Source organism: Bos mutus, chromosome 18, assembly GCF_027580195.1.
Source record: "Bos mutus isolate GX-2022 chromosome 18, NWIPB_WYAK_1.1, whole genome shotgun sequence".
Taxonomy (NCBI): domain Eukaryota; kingdom Metazoa; phylum Chordata; class Mammalia; order Artiodactyla; family Bovidae; genus Bos; species Bos mutus.
In genome coordinates, this window is record NC_091634.1 from 47017806 (window position 1) to 47035800 (window position 17995).

Genomic DNA, 17995 nt, shown 5'->3' on the forward strand with positions numbered 1-17995 from the left:
ATAAACTCCCATTTTATGTCTCCAATAACATTTTTATGTTAAAGTCTGTTTTGTCTGATATTAATATGGCTACTCCAGCTCTTATTTGGTTACTGTTTCCATGGTACATCTTTTCCATGCTTTTACTTTCAACCTATTTGTTGTAAAAACATTTGTTTTTAAAGTGTGTCTTTTATAGACAGCATATACTTGGAAGATGTTGTTCTATCCTGCTCATCTCTGCCTTTTGATAGCAGTGTTTAATCTATTTACATTTACTATAATTACTAGTAAGGTAGGTTTATGTCTGCCATTTTGCTATTTTGTTCCTTAGTGTTGCTGCTGATTACCCACACTTGTTACCAATGGGGTTTTTGGACTCCAGGGGTCCTTGTGCCACACTTTGAGAACTGTTATATGGAGGAATCATGTCTGGATTTCTGGATTCTTGTTTTTCAATGTCAGAGTGACTGGTGCATGGTGGGAAGTTAATTTCAGCTCTAGGCCTCATAACAGAGACTTGTTTATATGATTTTTTTTAATTGACTATAGGAGAAAAGAAAAAACTTATAAAATCTGTAAAATAAGATAGTATAGATAGGAGTATGAAATTTCCAAATGTGAATTAGAAAAAAATATTCAGGAATTTAATTGGGAAGGTTCACAAAATACAGTACTTATAGCCTAAGATACCAGTCTTCCAGTACAGAAACTAGACCATGGGTAATAAAATGAATCTGAGGTTACAACACTGTGATAAATATAGTCTCACAAGTATTATCTCCAAGCCTCACTGCAATGAGACAGGTTTAAAATATTAAAGGGCATTCACCATTCCAAAGAAACAAACCCATAAGAGATGAAATATTTTGTGTTAAGTATATATCACATTAGTGATGTTTGTTACTAAGCATGTGAAGTAATTTACAGCTAGTAGAAGTGATAAATGTTTGTATTTATGCATTGGGTGACATATATAAGAATGCCATGTTTATCATGGCAAAAAAAATGGAAATGAGTGTTGATCAACAAAAGAATGAAAAATATTTGTGCTATAATCATGCAGTGGAGTACTCCCCACCTGTGCATCAGGTGACATACATAAGAATGCTATGTTTCTCATGGCCAAAGAAAATGGAAACAAGTGTTGATCAGCAAAAGAATGAAAAATATTTATGCTATAATCATGCAGTAGAATACAACCTTGAACTATAGTACATGCTTAATCATGGATGAGTCTCACATTAATGTATTTTTTAAACAGTCACAGAAGGATACATAAAGTATGGTTCCATTTACATAGAAATTTAAAAGAGGCATAACCAAATATATTTTAACATTTATATATATGATAAAACTCACATCTTCCTTAACTGGAAAAGAATGTATTCTCTAAGTCTAGTGCAGGATATAAAATGTTTTAGAACAACTCATCAGTATTTTTTATTCTATTAGGATTACAATGGATGGATTTTATTTATATTTACTGGGAAAATATAAACTATTCCAGTTCATTCCTGAAGGGAAAAGCAATGCTATAGTCAACAGAAATGTCATAATAAAACTACTTAAGGTGGGACCAAAAGTAGTAAAGAAAATTCTTCCTAAAATATTCATCTTTATGTAATAAGGAAGAGACATTATTAGATTTTAGAACTATCCAATAAAATCAATGAACTATATAAATAAAATTATCAAATCATTTAAAGTTAAGCATTTTCTACTAATACAAGGTTTTTAATAACCATAACACTGGTTATCTATTTATGAACATGTTCTCTAACTGCTATCTAATATGTAAGAATTTTATATAGAAGTATTTACTTTTTGTAATAGATTTGCCTGAAACTTCCGATGATGCACTTACTTTCCAAGGCTTAACTATTTCTTTTTTATTGTAGCCCTTTGGAGTAAATCAACCTGGACCTTACATCATGTATACAACTGTAGATGCAAATGGCTATCTCAAAAATGGTTCAGGTAAGACTAGATATGCATAACAGTACATTTAATCAGTATATTGGGTTGGCCAAAAATTTTGTAACATCTTCCAGAAAAACCCAAACAAACTTTTTGGCCAACCACATATTAACAAAGTAAACTGAATGGCAAAAATTTCGTTGTGTTTTCACACTCTTTATAAAATCTTCACTTTTTATATTATACTTTGTCTTTCTGTATACTTACATCAGTAGATTACAAAAAGTCCTCATGACAAATATATTAAAACTAAATTCTTTATATATGCCTATTGTATGGAGCCAAATCATTGTCCTTATTTTTCAGTTGAAGTAACAGAGATTAGGAATGATTACTTGAGACATCTTGATCAAAGTGGTGAATTTGTTAACAGAGCTCATCTTAAAAGAAGTAAAAATTAGGAATTCAATCTACTATATTAATCCTAGTTTTTTTATATGTCGAATAGAAACTGGAATATTATACAAATTTATATAATATGTAAATTGTTTTGATATGTGACTATAAAGAAAAATCTTGTTTTACATTTGAATAAAGGGAAATGCAATCAAAGCAAATGGGAAATAATACAAAGCAAAGGATGTCTGATCTTAACAGATGGCTTAGCTGACTGAGATAAGGTCCAAACAGTTCAATTCTCTAAGAAGGAAAAGGAATCCTAACATACACGTATGCTTCTTTGAGACTGCTAAAGTCCTAACCGTGAAGAAGTACATGTAAACAGAGTTATTGTTACTCCTCCATTTTTAAATGAACTAAATTAAAAAGAACTCATTATATGGCAATTTTCATTTTATACAATTTTATTAAATATGCCAGAGTGTACTTCATTTTAAGCTAATTGTACACATTTAACACTGTCATCATGCTACTTCATCAGCACAGAAACATTCCATAAAACAAGAACTGAAAAAGTCAAGGAGAAACTGACAAACTCAATCACAGTCTACCCCTGGACAACACGGGAGGTCAGGCGCGCCGACCCTGTGTGGCTGGAAACCCTGCCTGTGATCTATAGTTGGGCCCAATTCCTCCATATCCTTCAGTTCAGCCAAGTGTGCATTCTGTAGTACTGTAGTATTACTATTGAGAAAAATCTGCATATGAGCAGACCTGAGCAGTTCAAACTTGTGTTATTCAAGAGTCAATTGTATAGTCAAATATGTTGATACACCACTGTCAGTCAGAGAAACAATCTGGATATAGATGATTTGAATAAATTACTTATTTACACTTTAAAACATACGTATATTAAACTATACAATAGATTCCAGGACAAACTGGTTTTATTTTTTATCAGCGAACTCTTTTAGACTTCTTTTTTAAAAAGTATTTATTTTACTTTTGCCTGCACTGGGCCTTGGTGTGGCACACCGTGGTGCACTTGCTCCAGAGAGCATGGGCTCTGTGATGGTATCACAGCTGCCCCACAGCATGTGCGGTCCTGGTTCCATGATCAGGGCCTGAACCCACGTCCCCTGCACCAGAAGGCAGATTCTCAACCACTGCACCACCAGGGAAGTCCCTCTTTTAGACTTTCAAGATGCTGATAATTTCAGTTCTAGATTAAATGTTTCAGAATGCAGAAAAAGATGAAGTTATTCATTCATGTTATGAAGCTAATATAACTTCATAAAGCTGATATAATTTTATAGCTAGTTTACAAAGCCACTCTTGTATGGATCACAGCCTTGTCATGGCAAAGGGGCTGCCGTAACTCAATGAAACTATTACCCATGCTGTGCAGGGACACCCAAGATGGATGGGTCACAGTGAAGAGTTCCAACAAAACATGCTTCACTGGAGGAGGAAATGGCAATCCACTCCAGTAGTCTTGCCACTCCAATCCGGAGACTACTGGAGTGGATCAAAAAGCAAAAAGATATGACACCGGAAGATGAGGCCCCCAGGTCAGAAGGTGTACAGTATGCTTCTTGGAAAGAGCGTAGGGCAATTACTAATAGTTCCAGAAAGAATGAAACGACTGGGCCAAAGCAGAAAGAATGTCAGTTGTGGATGTGAAAATGATGGTGGTGAAAATACAGTCCAATGCTGTAAAAACAATACTGCATAGGAACCTGGAACATTAGGTTCATTAAACAAGGTAAATGGGATGTGGTCACGCAGGAGATGGCAAGAGGGAACATCAACATCTTAAAATCAGTGAACTAAAATGGATGAAAATGGACGAATTTAATTCAGGGAACCATTGTATCTACTACTGTGGGCAAGAATCCCTTAGAAGAAATGGAGTAGGCCTCAGAGTCAACAAAAGAGTCCTAAACACAGTATTTGGGTGCAGTCTCAAAAACAACAGAATGATCTCGGTTCATTTCCAAGGCAAACCATTCAGCATCACAGTCAGCATTACAAGTCTGTGCCCCAACCATTAATGCCGAAGAAACTGAAGTTGACCAGTTCTCTGAAGACCTACATCAGTTAGATCTAACAATAAATGTCCTTTGGTGTCCTTTTCATCACAGGGGATTGGAATGCAAAAGTAGTAAGTCAAGAGATACCCAGAATAACAAGCAAGTTTGGCCATGGAGCACAAAATGAAGCAGGGCAAAGAATAATAGAGTTTTGTCAAGAGAACATGCTGATCATAGCAAATATACATTTCCTATAAGCCAAAAGATGACTCTACACATGGATATCACCAGGTGGGCAATACAGAAATCAGACTGATTATGTTATTTGCAGCTGAAGATGGAGAAGCTTTATATAAAGTCAGCAAAATCAAGACCTGGAGATGATTGGGGCTCAGATCGTGAGCTCTTTATTGCAGAATTCGGCATTAAATTGAAAGCAGGGAAGAGCACTAAGCCATTCAGGTATGACCTAAATTAAATCCCTTTCATTTATATAGTGGAGGTGATGAATAGATTCAGGGGATTAGATCTGGTAGACAGAGTGCCTAAAGAACTATGTATGGAGCTATGTAACATTATACAGGAGGCACTGACCAAAGCCATCCCAGAGAAAAAGAAATGCAAGAAGGCAAAGTGGTTGTTTGAGGAGGCTTTACCAATAGCTCTAGAAAGAAGAGAAACCAAAAGCAAGGGAGAAGGAAGATATACCCAACTGACTGCAGAGTTCTAGAGAATAGCAAGGAGAAATAAACAGGCCTCCTTAAATGAACAATGCAAAGAAATAGAGGAAAACAATAGAATGGGGAAGACTAGAGATCTCTTCAAGAAACTTGGAGATACCAAGGGAACAGTTCATGCAAAGATGGGCACAATAAAGGACAGAAACAGCAAGGACCTAACAGAAGCAGAAGAGCACTGAAGGCTGAGCACTGAAGAAGTAATGCTTCCCATTTGTGGTGTTGGAGAAGACTCTTAAGAGTTCTTGAAATGCAAGGAGATCAAACCAGTCAATCATAAAGGAAATCAACCCTGAATATTCATTGGAAGGACTGATGCTGAAGCTGAAACTCCAGTACTCTGGCCACCTGATATGAAGAACTCATTGGAAAAGACCGTGATGCTGGGAAAGATTGAAGGCAAAAGGAGAAGGGGGCAGCAGAGGAAGAGGTGGTTAGATAGCAACAACTCAGTGGGCATGAATTTGAACAAACTCCAGGAGACAGTGGAGGGGAGAGGAGCCTGGCGTTCTGTAGACCATGGGGTCACAAGGACTCAGACACGACTTAGAGACTGAGCAACAACAACAATACAAACTCAGCATATCTAAAACCCAAAATTTAGCCCACTTGCAAGCTATCAATCAAAAATGCTATCAAAAATACTATTCATTTAATTATATTTTGAAAGAATTTCTTAAGACCATCAATCAGGTGATTATCACAGGAATGTACTGATGGTTTAAAATGGGGGAAATTTCTTTATTTTCATAAGGGTAGATCAGTTTTTTAAAGACCTGTCTTCTTTTTTTTCATATAATAATATATTATTTAAATCTTTTCATGTCCATATAGCTAGTTATAGATTAAAATTAGGATTTTTTTTAAATTGAGGTATAGTTTATATATATATATATATATATATATATATAACACTAAGTCAACTATACTTAGTGTTATATTAATTTCAGGAGTACAATATAGTTATGCAGTATTTTTATACATTATATTTCACTTAAAGTTGTTCTAAAATATTGGTTATATTTCCTGTGCTGAACATTATATCCGTGTATCTTATTTGTTTTATACCTAGTTGTTCTTAACTTTTAATTCCCATCCCCTCTATTGCCCGTCACCTCACTGCTCTTCCCTCTGGTGGTGATAGTGGTTTAGTTGCTAAGTTGTGTCCGACTCTTGTGACCCCATGCACTGTAGCCCATCAGGCTCCTCTGTCCATGGGATTCTCCACGCAAGAATACTGGAGTGGGTTGCCTTTGCTTCTCCATGTCCCTCTGGTAACCACTAGTTTGTACTCTGTATCTATAAGTCTGTTTCTCTTTTGTTGTATTCGTTTGTTCTATTTTTTAGACTCCATATAAGTAAAAACACAGTATTTGTCTTTCTATGACTTATTTCTTTTTTTTTTTATTTTCCTTGTTTATGTCTTTTATTTTATTTTTTTAATGAAGATTTTTTTTTTTTTTTATTTTATTTTTAAACTTTACATATTTGTAAAGCATAATACCCTCAAAGTCCATCCTTGTTGTTGCAAATGGCAAAATTTCATTCTTTTTAGTTCTAGTTTCCTGTGAAATTGTCTTACATATGGATACAGTAACTGGATAATTTGCTCCTTTTTTCCCAACTGTAAAGATAACTAAAGATATATTTGATATATTTTAGTGTGCTTAAATGAATAATACTTCACAGGAAAAAATCTAGAAAAATACTCATCAAATTGTTAACATTTATCTTGGGAGAGCAAGATTTCAAGAGATTCACGTCCTATTTGTTAGATTTTCATAACTATTTACTACTTTTAGTGCTTTTTTTTTTTTAAGGTAAATTTTATGCAAATTTAAACCTACCAAAATACTCTTAAAATTAGATACAGAAAAAAAATTTTTAATAGGGATTGTTGTTCACAATATATATTTATTGAACTTCTGTTACAAGCCAGGCATTGATACCTAGTAATATATCTAATTAGATGTTAAAAACCCATTCAGTGATATTTACTACTCCTTGCTGTTTTTTTAAGCGAATGGAACAGTATTTCCCTAATGTGATTGCCCAAAACAAAAATGGAACTTCGGGTTTATTCTCACTCCATTAAATTCTTCCCTACACTGGGAAGGAATCTGTAAGCATAAAAACAAAGGAGAAAATATCTATAGAAAAACAAATACAACTGAATGAATAAGTCAAATAAGTGCATACATTTTCATGGCCAAAAATAAAAGGCAGTAGCAAACTGGGAAAATCTAAATGTCCAAAAATAGAGAAATAATAAATTATGACATTTTATTATAGTTTCCAGCCTGTGAAATATTTTAGAATAATTTTTGATGAAATGAACAGATGTTTAGGGTCTAACACTTGGGAAGGAGGCATATCTGTGTGCATAATCTAAATTGTATGAGTGTAGATGTTTTTAGTATACCCATGTGTAGGGAAAATATAAAAATAAAATGACATATAGAAATGTTACTAGGATTATCTTTTGGTTGTGGGATTTTCTTTATGTAGTTTTTGCATTTTAGTTTAGTACACTGATCATATGTTGCTATGAGAAATATATTTAATTTGAGAAATATGTTAATAAATAATCATAAATATTTTAACCATATGCTATATTTCATGCATAAATATACATTCTAAACAGGGAAGTAGCAGTTAATTAAGGAAGTACTATTGTGAAAACCTATGCCAAATTTTAAAGGATGAAATTTCTACTTTAAATGTTAATTAAGCATGTTGATGGGCTTCTCTGATGGCTCAGATGGTAAAGAATCTGCCTGCAGTGCGAGAGACCTGGGTTTGATCCCTGGGTTGGGAAGACCACCTGAAGAAGGGAATGGTAACCCTCTCCAGTATTCTGGCCTGGAGAATTCCACAGACAGAGGAACCCGGCAGGCTACAGTCCATGGGGTCACAGAGTCAGACATGACTGAGCAACTTTCACTTTCACTTTTCAGGCATGTTGGAATCTAAAGAAATTGGTTAAGCCATACCTTCCAACCCATCCTGCCCCACTTGTAGAGTACTTTCTACTCTAGGAAGAGAACGACCACGTAAATAGCCCTGGTTTTCTTAAAGAGCAGCTAAGGTCACTACTCACTAGTGGGTCATGAAATGATTTTAATGACTTTTGATAAGGACTTTATATTTAATAGAATAAAAGGTAAAAAATATCAAAAGTATCCCACATTAGTGTTGTTTCATGAAAGTTTTAGTATGTGTTTGTGTTCATAAGTGGTGATGACATGAAACTTAGTTTTTATTGTGGACTGCGGTCAAAAATGTTTGAAAGCCACTCTCAGAAACAGTAACTTGCCTTAGTGTTATTCAGAAAAGGCCTGGCCTAATTATCCTTTTTGCTTATAGACAGATTTTATCATTATTACCAAGTATTCTGTGGTCCTACTCTACTTCCTGGCAAAGTCAATAGCTAAATGTTATTAGACAATTATATTACAGAGGAGTCGTTAATTTTCTAAATAACTGTTTACTACTTTTATAAATTAGCTAGAAATCTACAATAAGGACCCAAATTTCCTAAATAATATTAAAGAAGAACTTAGTAGATAGGAGCATGTAGGCCAGATTGTGTGCATTAGTGAGTTGTTGGTCATTTCTAAATAATAACATTATTAGACCAACAAGTATTTTTCTACCTCTTAAATTGCTTATTTAGCCCTGCTGTTATAAAATTATTTCCCGTTAACATATCTGAGAAAAGCATTAGTAACCTTTACCTACTATACACCCTTCATCATAAGCCTCAAATATAAGAGCAGTTAAAATATATAGCAGACTAATGTAAAAGAAGCACTGAGGAAAAATGATTTGTTGTAACACATAATAAGCACTTTGTCTTTCTAAAATTTTAACCTTTCAGGTTTCTCCATTTTAATAAATAGCTGTCAATTAATTACATCTTCCAGTGTCCAAAAAAATGTATTATTCTTTATGTCCATTTCTCACCTACATATTTTCTGAAATTATCTCCAGAGTATAGTCATGTTCCATTTATCCACAGATAATTATCTATAAAAGAATTTTTTAGTCCTAGGTCATTTTATTTTAATCATTCATAATATTTTAAATTGTCATACCCAGAAATTTTAGCTTGAGTAATACTTAATCAGGCATATTTTTGTGTCAAAAACTGTAATTCATAACAAAAGAGAATGGAGTTATTATGCCCTGCTGGGTTATCCATGACACTCTTCTTATCTTAAAGAATGAATTCTTCTTACAAGAAGAATCATTCCCTTTCCTTAATCTTATACCAACTTAAGATCTGATAGGGACTGTCAATTCCACAGAGATTAAGATGAGAGCATGGCTAATAATGATTTTTTTTTCAGTGGAATGAAAGAGAAAAATGGAGGGAGGGATATATGAAATAGCTCGTAAACAGTACTGATATATCCTCTTTATTTAATTGTAAGTTGAATTTATAAATTAATTAATTATAAGAAATGCAGAAAGTCTGAGAAACTGCAAGGGAAGTTTACAAATTATTCAGCTGTTGAGCAGTTAAAAATCCCATCTGCACAGTACAAGTGAGTCAAAGTCATATTCTGGGAAACCAAAAGAAAGAAAATAAGAAATTATAGTGTCAATGAAACCAAAAAATTTGGTTCATGAAATTCTATTTATGAACTGAGTTCTAGTATTATAGATACTAGACTGTAATACTAATACTAAAGGGCAAACTACCACATAACAGCTTTGAGAACAGAAAGTGGGGGAAAGAAGATAATTTGTCTATTCTGTGCTTTCTGCTAGCAAACGTTTTGTCATCCTACAATGTGTAAATTACTCAGCAAACTCTGTCTACATGTCAGTATATTTGGTACAGGAATTTAATTAAAATCTCACTCATTACTCAGTAATACTATTCCTTCTCATTCCTAAGTCTTACTTAAGGACTATTGTCATTAGCCATGTTTTCCTCTAACTTCAAGTTATGCACAACAGGAACCATAGAAAGCTGCTAAGAGCTACAGTGAAGATTTAAATTCACAAATATATTATGTATACAATGGCTGTTACATAAGAACCACCCAGTATATCCTGAACAAATGCAAGAATGAAATAAAATTCTGGAGATGAAATAGAATGGCATTTGGTAAAAAGGGGAAAAAAAGAAGGTATTTGGGGAAAAAAAAACTAGATTTTGCATCTCCTTAATTAATTTTTCACCACTCCCTATCTTAAATTCATTAGAAATACAGTATAAGGTAAAGTCAAATAAGTAAATTTAAAGAAAGTACTAATTTAATCACAAATTATATTTTTAACAACTTCCTCATAAGTATTTCCCTTTTTAAACTAGCTCTACCCTAAAACAAATTGTAAATTTTTATCCTCTCATATGTTTTTTCCATTATTGATCTGGACTTTCTAGACCACAAAAAAACAAATGTATGTTACAGACCCATAATGATAATGCGCATACTCAACATAATGCCTCATAGGTCCCCACACTACTCCCACAAAGACCTAAATCATGGATCAATATTTTCTCATCTTCCCATAATCTCTTGACAATGCTCTCTGTAAATTTAGATAGCAATTGCCTGAACAGTTGTGCTCAATAACATAGAGATTAGTTTCTAGAATGTTGAGATCTCTTAGAAATCTAGTTTCTTGCTTTTATATCCCAAAGTGGCTTCCTACTGCCTAAGAATCAAGGGTTTTCATAATTGAACCCTAAATTACCTACCAGCCTTATCTTTTCCCTTTATGCATCTGGTACATATCCAGCTTGGTTTCCCATTTATCCAGCTTCAGAGACATTCCAAAATAAAGGCCTTTGTTCATGTTTTCAATCTCTAACTCTTCCCCATTCTTATATCTCAGAACTTCAAATGTGACAATATCAGCACCATCCCATTGGCTCTCAAAACTGGAAATAAACTCTCTTTCCACCAAATGTCAATAGAATATTATCTTGTACTTCTCCTTACAACACCTACCACACTCTACCTCGTATCATTAGTTTTGTCTTATCTCCCATGTACTGTAGGTACACTGAAGAGTGTATTTTGTATTTATGTGTGTTGCCCATTCTAGGACATCCAAATAGTTGTTGAATGAATGATTACATAAAGTCAGTACTAAGACTTCCATTTCTTTAAAATAAGATTTAAGGCAGAAAACTTCACCAAAATCGATTTAAGTGACAGTTCTTAACTGATTATAAACAAATTTTTAAAAATCTAACATAAAGTAGTGGGATTAGTTCATAGAAACTGAATTAAGATTACTAGAGCTATGGATGTTTATTATAAAGCCCCTGCCTTGTGCTGGACACTATTCAGACCCACTACATGTCATCTCATTGGACTTCACAGTAGCCTTACTAGGCAGTCCTCATTCTATAGCTGAGACTCTGAGAACTAAAGTAATTTAGCTGTGTCATTCAGCTGTTAACTAGTCAAGCTAGATTACTCAAGACTAACTACAAACCCACACATTCTTAACAGTACTCCAGTATTTTTAAATGTCATCTTGTCCAAAGCTTAGCATATTCTAAAAAAGGAAATCATCCCTAACACTTTGTTTCATTTCTATTTAAACTATGGTAACTGTGTAAAGTGAAATGGTGGCTACAATTTAACAAACACAGCTTTGTTTTATGATGCTTCTGTTTCTTTTTTATTGCTATGGGCTTATGATTTTTGTACTTCATGATCTTTTACTTTTCATAATGATTTCAGAAACAGCACTTGGGTAATGGGTACATTCCTTGCTTTCTGGGATGTTGCTGAATTCCTCCCTGCTCAATACCACCTTACCACTACACATAGGCTGAAGAAATAAAGCAAAAATCAGAACCAGACTCAGATAAGTCACAGATTTTGGAATTATCAGATGGGAAGGATACAATAATTATGATTAACATGTAAGGGCTCCAATAGAAAAAGTGGACAACATGTAAAAACAGATGGATAATGTAGGCAGAGAGATGAAAATTCTAAGAAAGAATTGAAAGGAAATGCTAAAAATCAAAATAGTGGTAACAAAATTAAAGAATGCCTTTCTTTGATGGGCTCATCAGTAGAGTAGACATGCACAAGGGAAAAATCAGTGACCTGAAGACATGTCGATAGTAATTCCCCAACCTGAAATGGAAAAACAAACAAACCAAAAAAAGAATAGGGGAGGAAAACTACAACAGAACATCCAATAACAAATTCAAAGTGAAATATATATATATATAATTGGAATATAAAAGGAGAAGAAAGGACAGAGCATAAAAAATATTTGAAGAAATAATGTCCAAGAATTTTCCAAAATTAATGACTTACACCACAGTCCTAGGAAGCTCAGAGAACATCATATGGGATAAATGTCAAATCTACACCAATGCATATTATAATCAAACTGCAGAAAACCAAAGACAAAGAGAAAATCTTAAGAATAAGCCAGAGGAAAAAAATACCTTACATCTAGCAGAATAAAGGTACAAATTACAGCCAACTTTTTGTCAGAAACCAATGCAAGCAAGAAGGGAATGAAATATTTGAATTGTTGAGAGAAAAAGCTATCAACCTCGAATTCTATGTATAGCAAAATTATCTTTTCAACATGAAGGAAAATAGACTTTATCAGACCAACAAAAACTGAGGGAAGCATCCTCAGTACATTTGCTACCTAAAAATAGTTAAAGAGGTTCTTCAGGGAGGACTAGGACAGGTCAGAAACTCGTATCTACATAAGAAAGGAATAAATATACTCCGAGAAGAAATAAATGATGATAAAATAAGCCCTTTTATTTCTTCATTGATGTAAAAAATAACTTTTAGATTGTTTAATGATAGTAACAGTGCACTGGGTGATGACAGCATATGAAGAAGTGATATGAATGACAGCAGTGTCGGAAGAGATCGGAGAGGGAATTGGGAATACTCTGATATTTATTTAAATTAGTCCTTTCCATTTATTTAAATGACAATCAGGATATCCTTACCAACAGATTTGCATAATAACCTCTTTCAGAGAAACAATAGTAGGTTATAAAACTTAAATATACTTTATCATTATATTTAAATTTACCACATTTATTTGTTCACCACATATATTTATCACAGCCTCCCTGGTAACTCAAATGGTAAAGAATCTGCCTGCAATGTGGGAGACCTGGGTTTGATCCCTGGGTTGGGAAGATCTCCTGGAGGAGTACATGGCAATCCATTCCAGTATTGTTGTCTGGAGAATTCCATGGACAGAAGAGCCTGGCAGGCTACAGGCCATGGGGTCACAAAGAGTCAGACACAATTGAGCAACTAAGCACAGCACAGCATACTTTTATTGGTGCTTCCTTGGTACCGATTTACCGGTCCAGGGATAAATGCAGGGGACATGAGTTTGATCCTAGTCAGGGAACTAAGATCCCATGTGCCACAGAGCAACAAGCCCCCGCACCATTACTACTGGAGCCCACGTGCCACAACTAGAGAGAGTGTGCACCATGAAGATCCTGCATGACACAACGAAGATCTCGATGCCACAACTAAGACCCAATGCAGCCAAATAAATATTTTTGGAAATTGTAATTATAATTATGTATATTGTCTTAGAATGGGAGCTATGCATACAGCAAATTGCACAGTGATAGTGGTTTGCTGTATGAAGATTTTTTATTGTTATTCAAAAAATATTTATTAAACATACAAGTACAGCCTATAACCCTAGATACTTTTAAAAAGTATGAAATACAGTCAGGGGCTTCCCTGGTGGCTCAGTGGTGGAGAGCCCGCCTGCCAGTGCAGAGGACACAGGTTTGGTCCCTGGTCTGGGAACATCCCACATGCAATGGAGCAACTCAACCCGTGCACCACAGCTATTGCGCCTGTGCTGTAGAGCCCAGGAGCTGCAATTATGGAGCCATCCTGCCAAAACCACTAAAGCCTGTGCACCCTGAGCTCCTCAGCAAGAGAAGCCACTACAATGAGAAGCCCACAACTGGAAAGGAGCTCCCACACTCACCACAACTAGAGAAAAGCGTGTGCAGCTACGAAGACCCAGCACAGCCAAAAATAAGGAAAAAGATTCACAGTTCACATTGAAATATATACGTATAGTCATTATCCTCAAAAAGCCTACAGTTTATTTGGGGAGTAAAGTCAAGAAAAAATAAAATGATAAAATACTAATGAAAGATGAAATATTTGTAGAAGACTGATAACTTTCTGGAAGATGACTGACTTCAGTATTCACAGATGTCTTCTATGAGACTTAGGTGTCTAGAGTACAATAATGAGAAAGGACTACAACTCCATATCATTACCTACAAAACTAACTAGAAATCTGATATTCTTCTCCTTGGTTTGCCTGAATAACTTAAGATGATACTTTGCCAAGTGCTGTGAATGTGCAAAAATATTAAGACATGGTTACTTTATATTTCAAATATCAGGAACTTTATATTTTAAGAACTAGACATATGTTTTAAAATATCTTAAATAGGAATTACAAAGCAATAAGCATCGAATTATTGGCAACAATAAGTGTGACAGGAACTCAAAGAAGGAAGAGGCCATTGTAGACTGATTTACAGGTGACATTTTTGTGAGGGAAATCATTTGAAGAATTGATGTATAATATGGATAACACTAGAAAAGTCAAAACGTGAAAAATGTAACTTTATTAGTGAAAGTGAAAGTCGCTCAGTCTTGTTCGACTCTTTATGACCCCATGGACTACATACAGTCCATGGAATTCTCCAGGCCAGAATACTGGAGTGGGTAACTTCCCTTCTCCAGGGGATCTTTCTAACCCAGGGATCGAACCCAGGTCTCCCACATGGCAGGTGGATTCTTTACTAGCTGAGCCACCAGGGAAGCACAAGAATACTGGAGTGGGTAGCCTATCCCTTCTCCAGCGGATCTTCCGGACCCAGGGATCAAACCGGGGTCTCCTGCATTGCAGGCGGATTCTTTATTAGGAGTGACTCAAAAAGGATTTGTCAGTCAGTCAAGAAAATCTTATTCTATTTGTTAAAATCTGTTTTGTACACACAAAAGCTATCATATCTTTGAATATTTCCTTTTTATTTTCGTAAGTACATTGAGGAAAACTGTAGAAGCCTAGATAGATGTTCCCTCTGGTTTTATTTAGTTGCTTCAGTGTTTTTGTGTCACTTGGCAAATGGCCTGGAACTTAGTTCAGTCATTGGTCTTTACACAAAATATTTATTATTTTAAAATTTAATTCAGTGAGCAGTTTACTAACCATTATGATACATTTTACTTAATCGTGTATGTTTATAAAAAGTATCCGAAGAAGGCAATGGCACCCGACTCCAGTACTCTTGCCTGGAAAATCCCATGGACAGAGAAGCCTGGTGGGCTGCAGTCCATGGGGTTGCGAAGAGTCGGACACGACTGAGTGAATTCCCTTTCACTTTTCACTTTCCTGCATTGGAGAAGGAAATGGCAACCCACTCCAGTGTTCTTACCTGGAGAATCCCAGGGACGGCGGAGCCTGGTGGGCTGCCGTCTATGGGGTTGCACAGAGTCGGACATGACTGAAGTGACTTAGCAGCAGCAGCAGCATAAAAAGTATCAATTTAGAATATGAATGCTACTTATTTCAAGATTTTATATTGTTTTAAAAATCAATGAACAATGTAGAATAGACCTGATTGCCCATTTGCTAAAATATATTTTAAAATGAAGGAGAAAGAAAAAAAGTGAATGAAAAATCTCCATTTAACAAGTACAGTATTGGAAACTTGTGGTTTCTGGACCAGCATGTCAAGAGCTTAGAAATCATACTCCCATCCTCCCCTTCCACCTCACCCCACCCCCCCTAACACCCACCCCCACCTGCCAAAAGATGACCAAAATGAAAATCAATAACTCGTGTTAGATCCATTAGAGAATTGAAGACATGGGGCAAACCCTGCCCCAACACTAGAAAGACAGACAAATGCAGAGAATGACAGCTTACCAGAGCAGAAGCTACAGCTAGGACCAGCTACAGGCAGGAACACTTAAAGTGTAATTCTGGAGACTCAATTTGAGAGGTTAAAAAATCCTGTCCTTGGGGACCCAAACTTTCATGATTCTTACCTCAGTGAGCCACACAAAGTTCTCAGGGTCAATATCTAAGAAAAATTCCCTTGTGTTTCTGTCAGAAAGAGAGAAAATTGTTGTTGTTGTTGTATAGTCATTAAGTCGTGTCTGACTCTTTGAGACCCCATGGGCTTCAGCATGCCAAGCTTCCCTGTTCTTCACTGTCCCCTGGAGTTTGCTCAAACTCATGCCCATTGACTCGGTGATGCCATCCAACCATCTCATCCTCTGTCGCCCCCTTCTCATCCTGTTCTCAACCTTTTCCAGCATCAGAGTCTTTTCCAGTGAATCGACTCTTCACATCAGGTGGCCAAAGTACTGGAGCTTCAGCTTTTGCATCAGTCCTTCCAGTGAATATTCGTGGTTGATTTCCTTTAGGATTAATTGGTTTGATCTCGTTGCTGCCCAAGGGACTCTCAATAATCTACTTTAGCATCACAGTTGAAAAGCATCACTTCTCGGCGCTCAGTGTGTTTATGGTCAAACTCTCACATCTGTATATGACCACTGGAAAAACCATAGTTTTGACAGTATGGACCTTTGTCAGCAAAGTGGTGTCTCTGCTTTTTAATACACTGTCTAGATTTATCATAGCTTTTTTCCCTAGGAGCATGCTGCTTTTAATGTCATGGCTGTAGTCACCGTCCGCAGTGATTTTTGAATCCAAAAATTAAGTCTGTTGCTGTTTCCATTTATTCCCCATCTGTTTGCCATAAAGGGATGTAACCGGATGCCATGATCTTGGTTTTCTGAATGTTGAATTTTAAGCCAGGTTTTTCACTCTCCTCTTTCACCTTCATTAAGATGCTCTTTAGTTCTTCTTCACTTTCTACCATTAGGGTGGTATTATCTGCATATCTGAGGTTGTTGATATTTCTCCCAGCAGTCTTGATTCCAGCTTATACTTCTCCAGCCCAGGATTTTGCATGATGTACTCTGAATATAAGTTAAGTAAACAAGGTGACAGTATACAGCCTGACATACTCCTTTCCCAATTTGGAACCAGTCTTTTGTTCCATGTCTGGTTCTATCTGTTGCTTCTTGATCCGCAGGTTTCTCAGGAGGCAGGTAAGGTGGTCTGGTATTCCCATCTCTTGAAGAATTTCCAGTTTGTTGTGATCCACAGAGTCAAAGGCTTTAAAGTAATCAATGAAGCAGATGCAGATATGTTTTTGGAATTCCCTTGCTTAAGTTGGAAATTTGATCTCTGGTTCTTCTGCTTTTTCTAAATCCAGCTTGTACATCTGGAAGTTCTTAGTTCATGTACTGCTGAAGCCTAGCTTGAAGGATTTTGAGCTTTACCTTGCTAGCATGTGAAATGAGTGCAACTGTACGGTAGTTTGAGCATTCTTTGGCATTGCCTTTTTTGGGACTGGAATAAAAACTAACCTTTTCCAGTCCCGTGGCCACTGCTGAGTTTTCCAAATTTGCTGGCATATTGAGTGCCATGCTTTAACAGCATCATCATTTAGGATTTGAAATAGCTCAGCTGTAATTCCATCACCTCTACTAGCTTTGTTCATAGTAATGCTTCCTAAGGCCCACTTGACTTCACTCTCTAGGATGTCTTGCTCTAGGTGAGTGACCGCACCATCATGGTTATCTGGATCATGAAGATCTTTTTTTTATAGTTCTGCTGTGTATTCTTACCATCTCTTCTTAATAGCTTTTGCTTCTGTTAAGTCCTTGCCATTTCTGTCCTTTATTGTCTTTGCATGAAATGTTCCCTTGGTATCTCCAATTTTCTTGAAGAGATCTCTAGTCTTTCCCATTCTTTTGTTTTCCTTTATTTCTTTGCATTGTTCATTTAAGAAGGCTTTCTTAACTCTCCTTGCTGTTCTCTGGAACTCTG

The 17995-nt window shown here is 35.7% G+C and overlaps 1 protein-coding gene across 1 annotated transcript in view; it reads left to right on the top strand.

The window, feature by feature from the left end:
• Window positions 1-17995, top strand: part of ITFG1 (integrin alpha FG-GAP repeat containing 1) — a 308679-nt gene that overhangs the window by 256035 nt on the left and 34649 nt on the right. The window contains exon 14 of the mRNA XM_070388473.1: window positions 1881-1959. Within this exon, the coding sequence (XP_070244574.1) occupies window positions 1881-1959 (79 nt within the window). The remainder of the gene's footprint in view (window positions 1-1880; window positions 1960-17995) is intronic.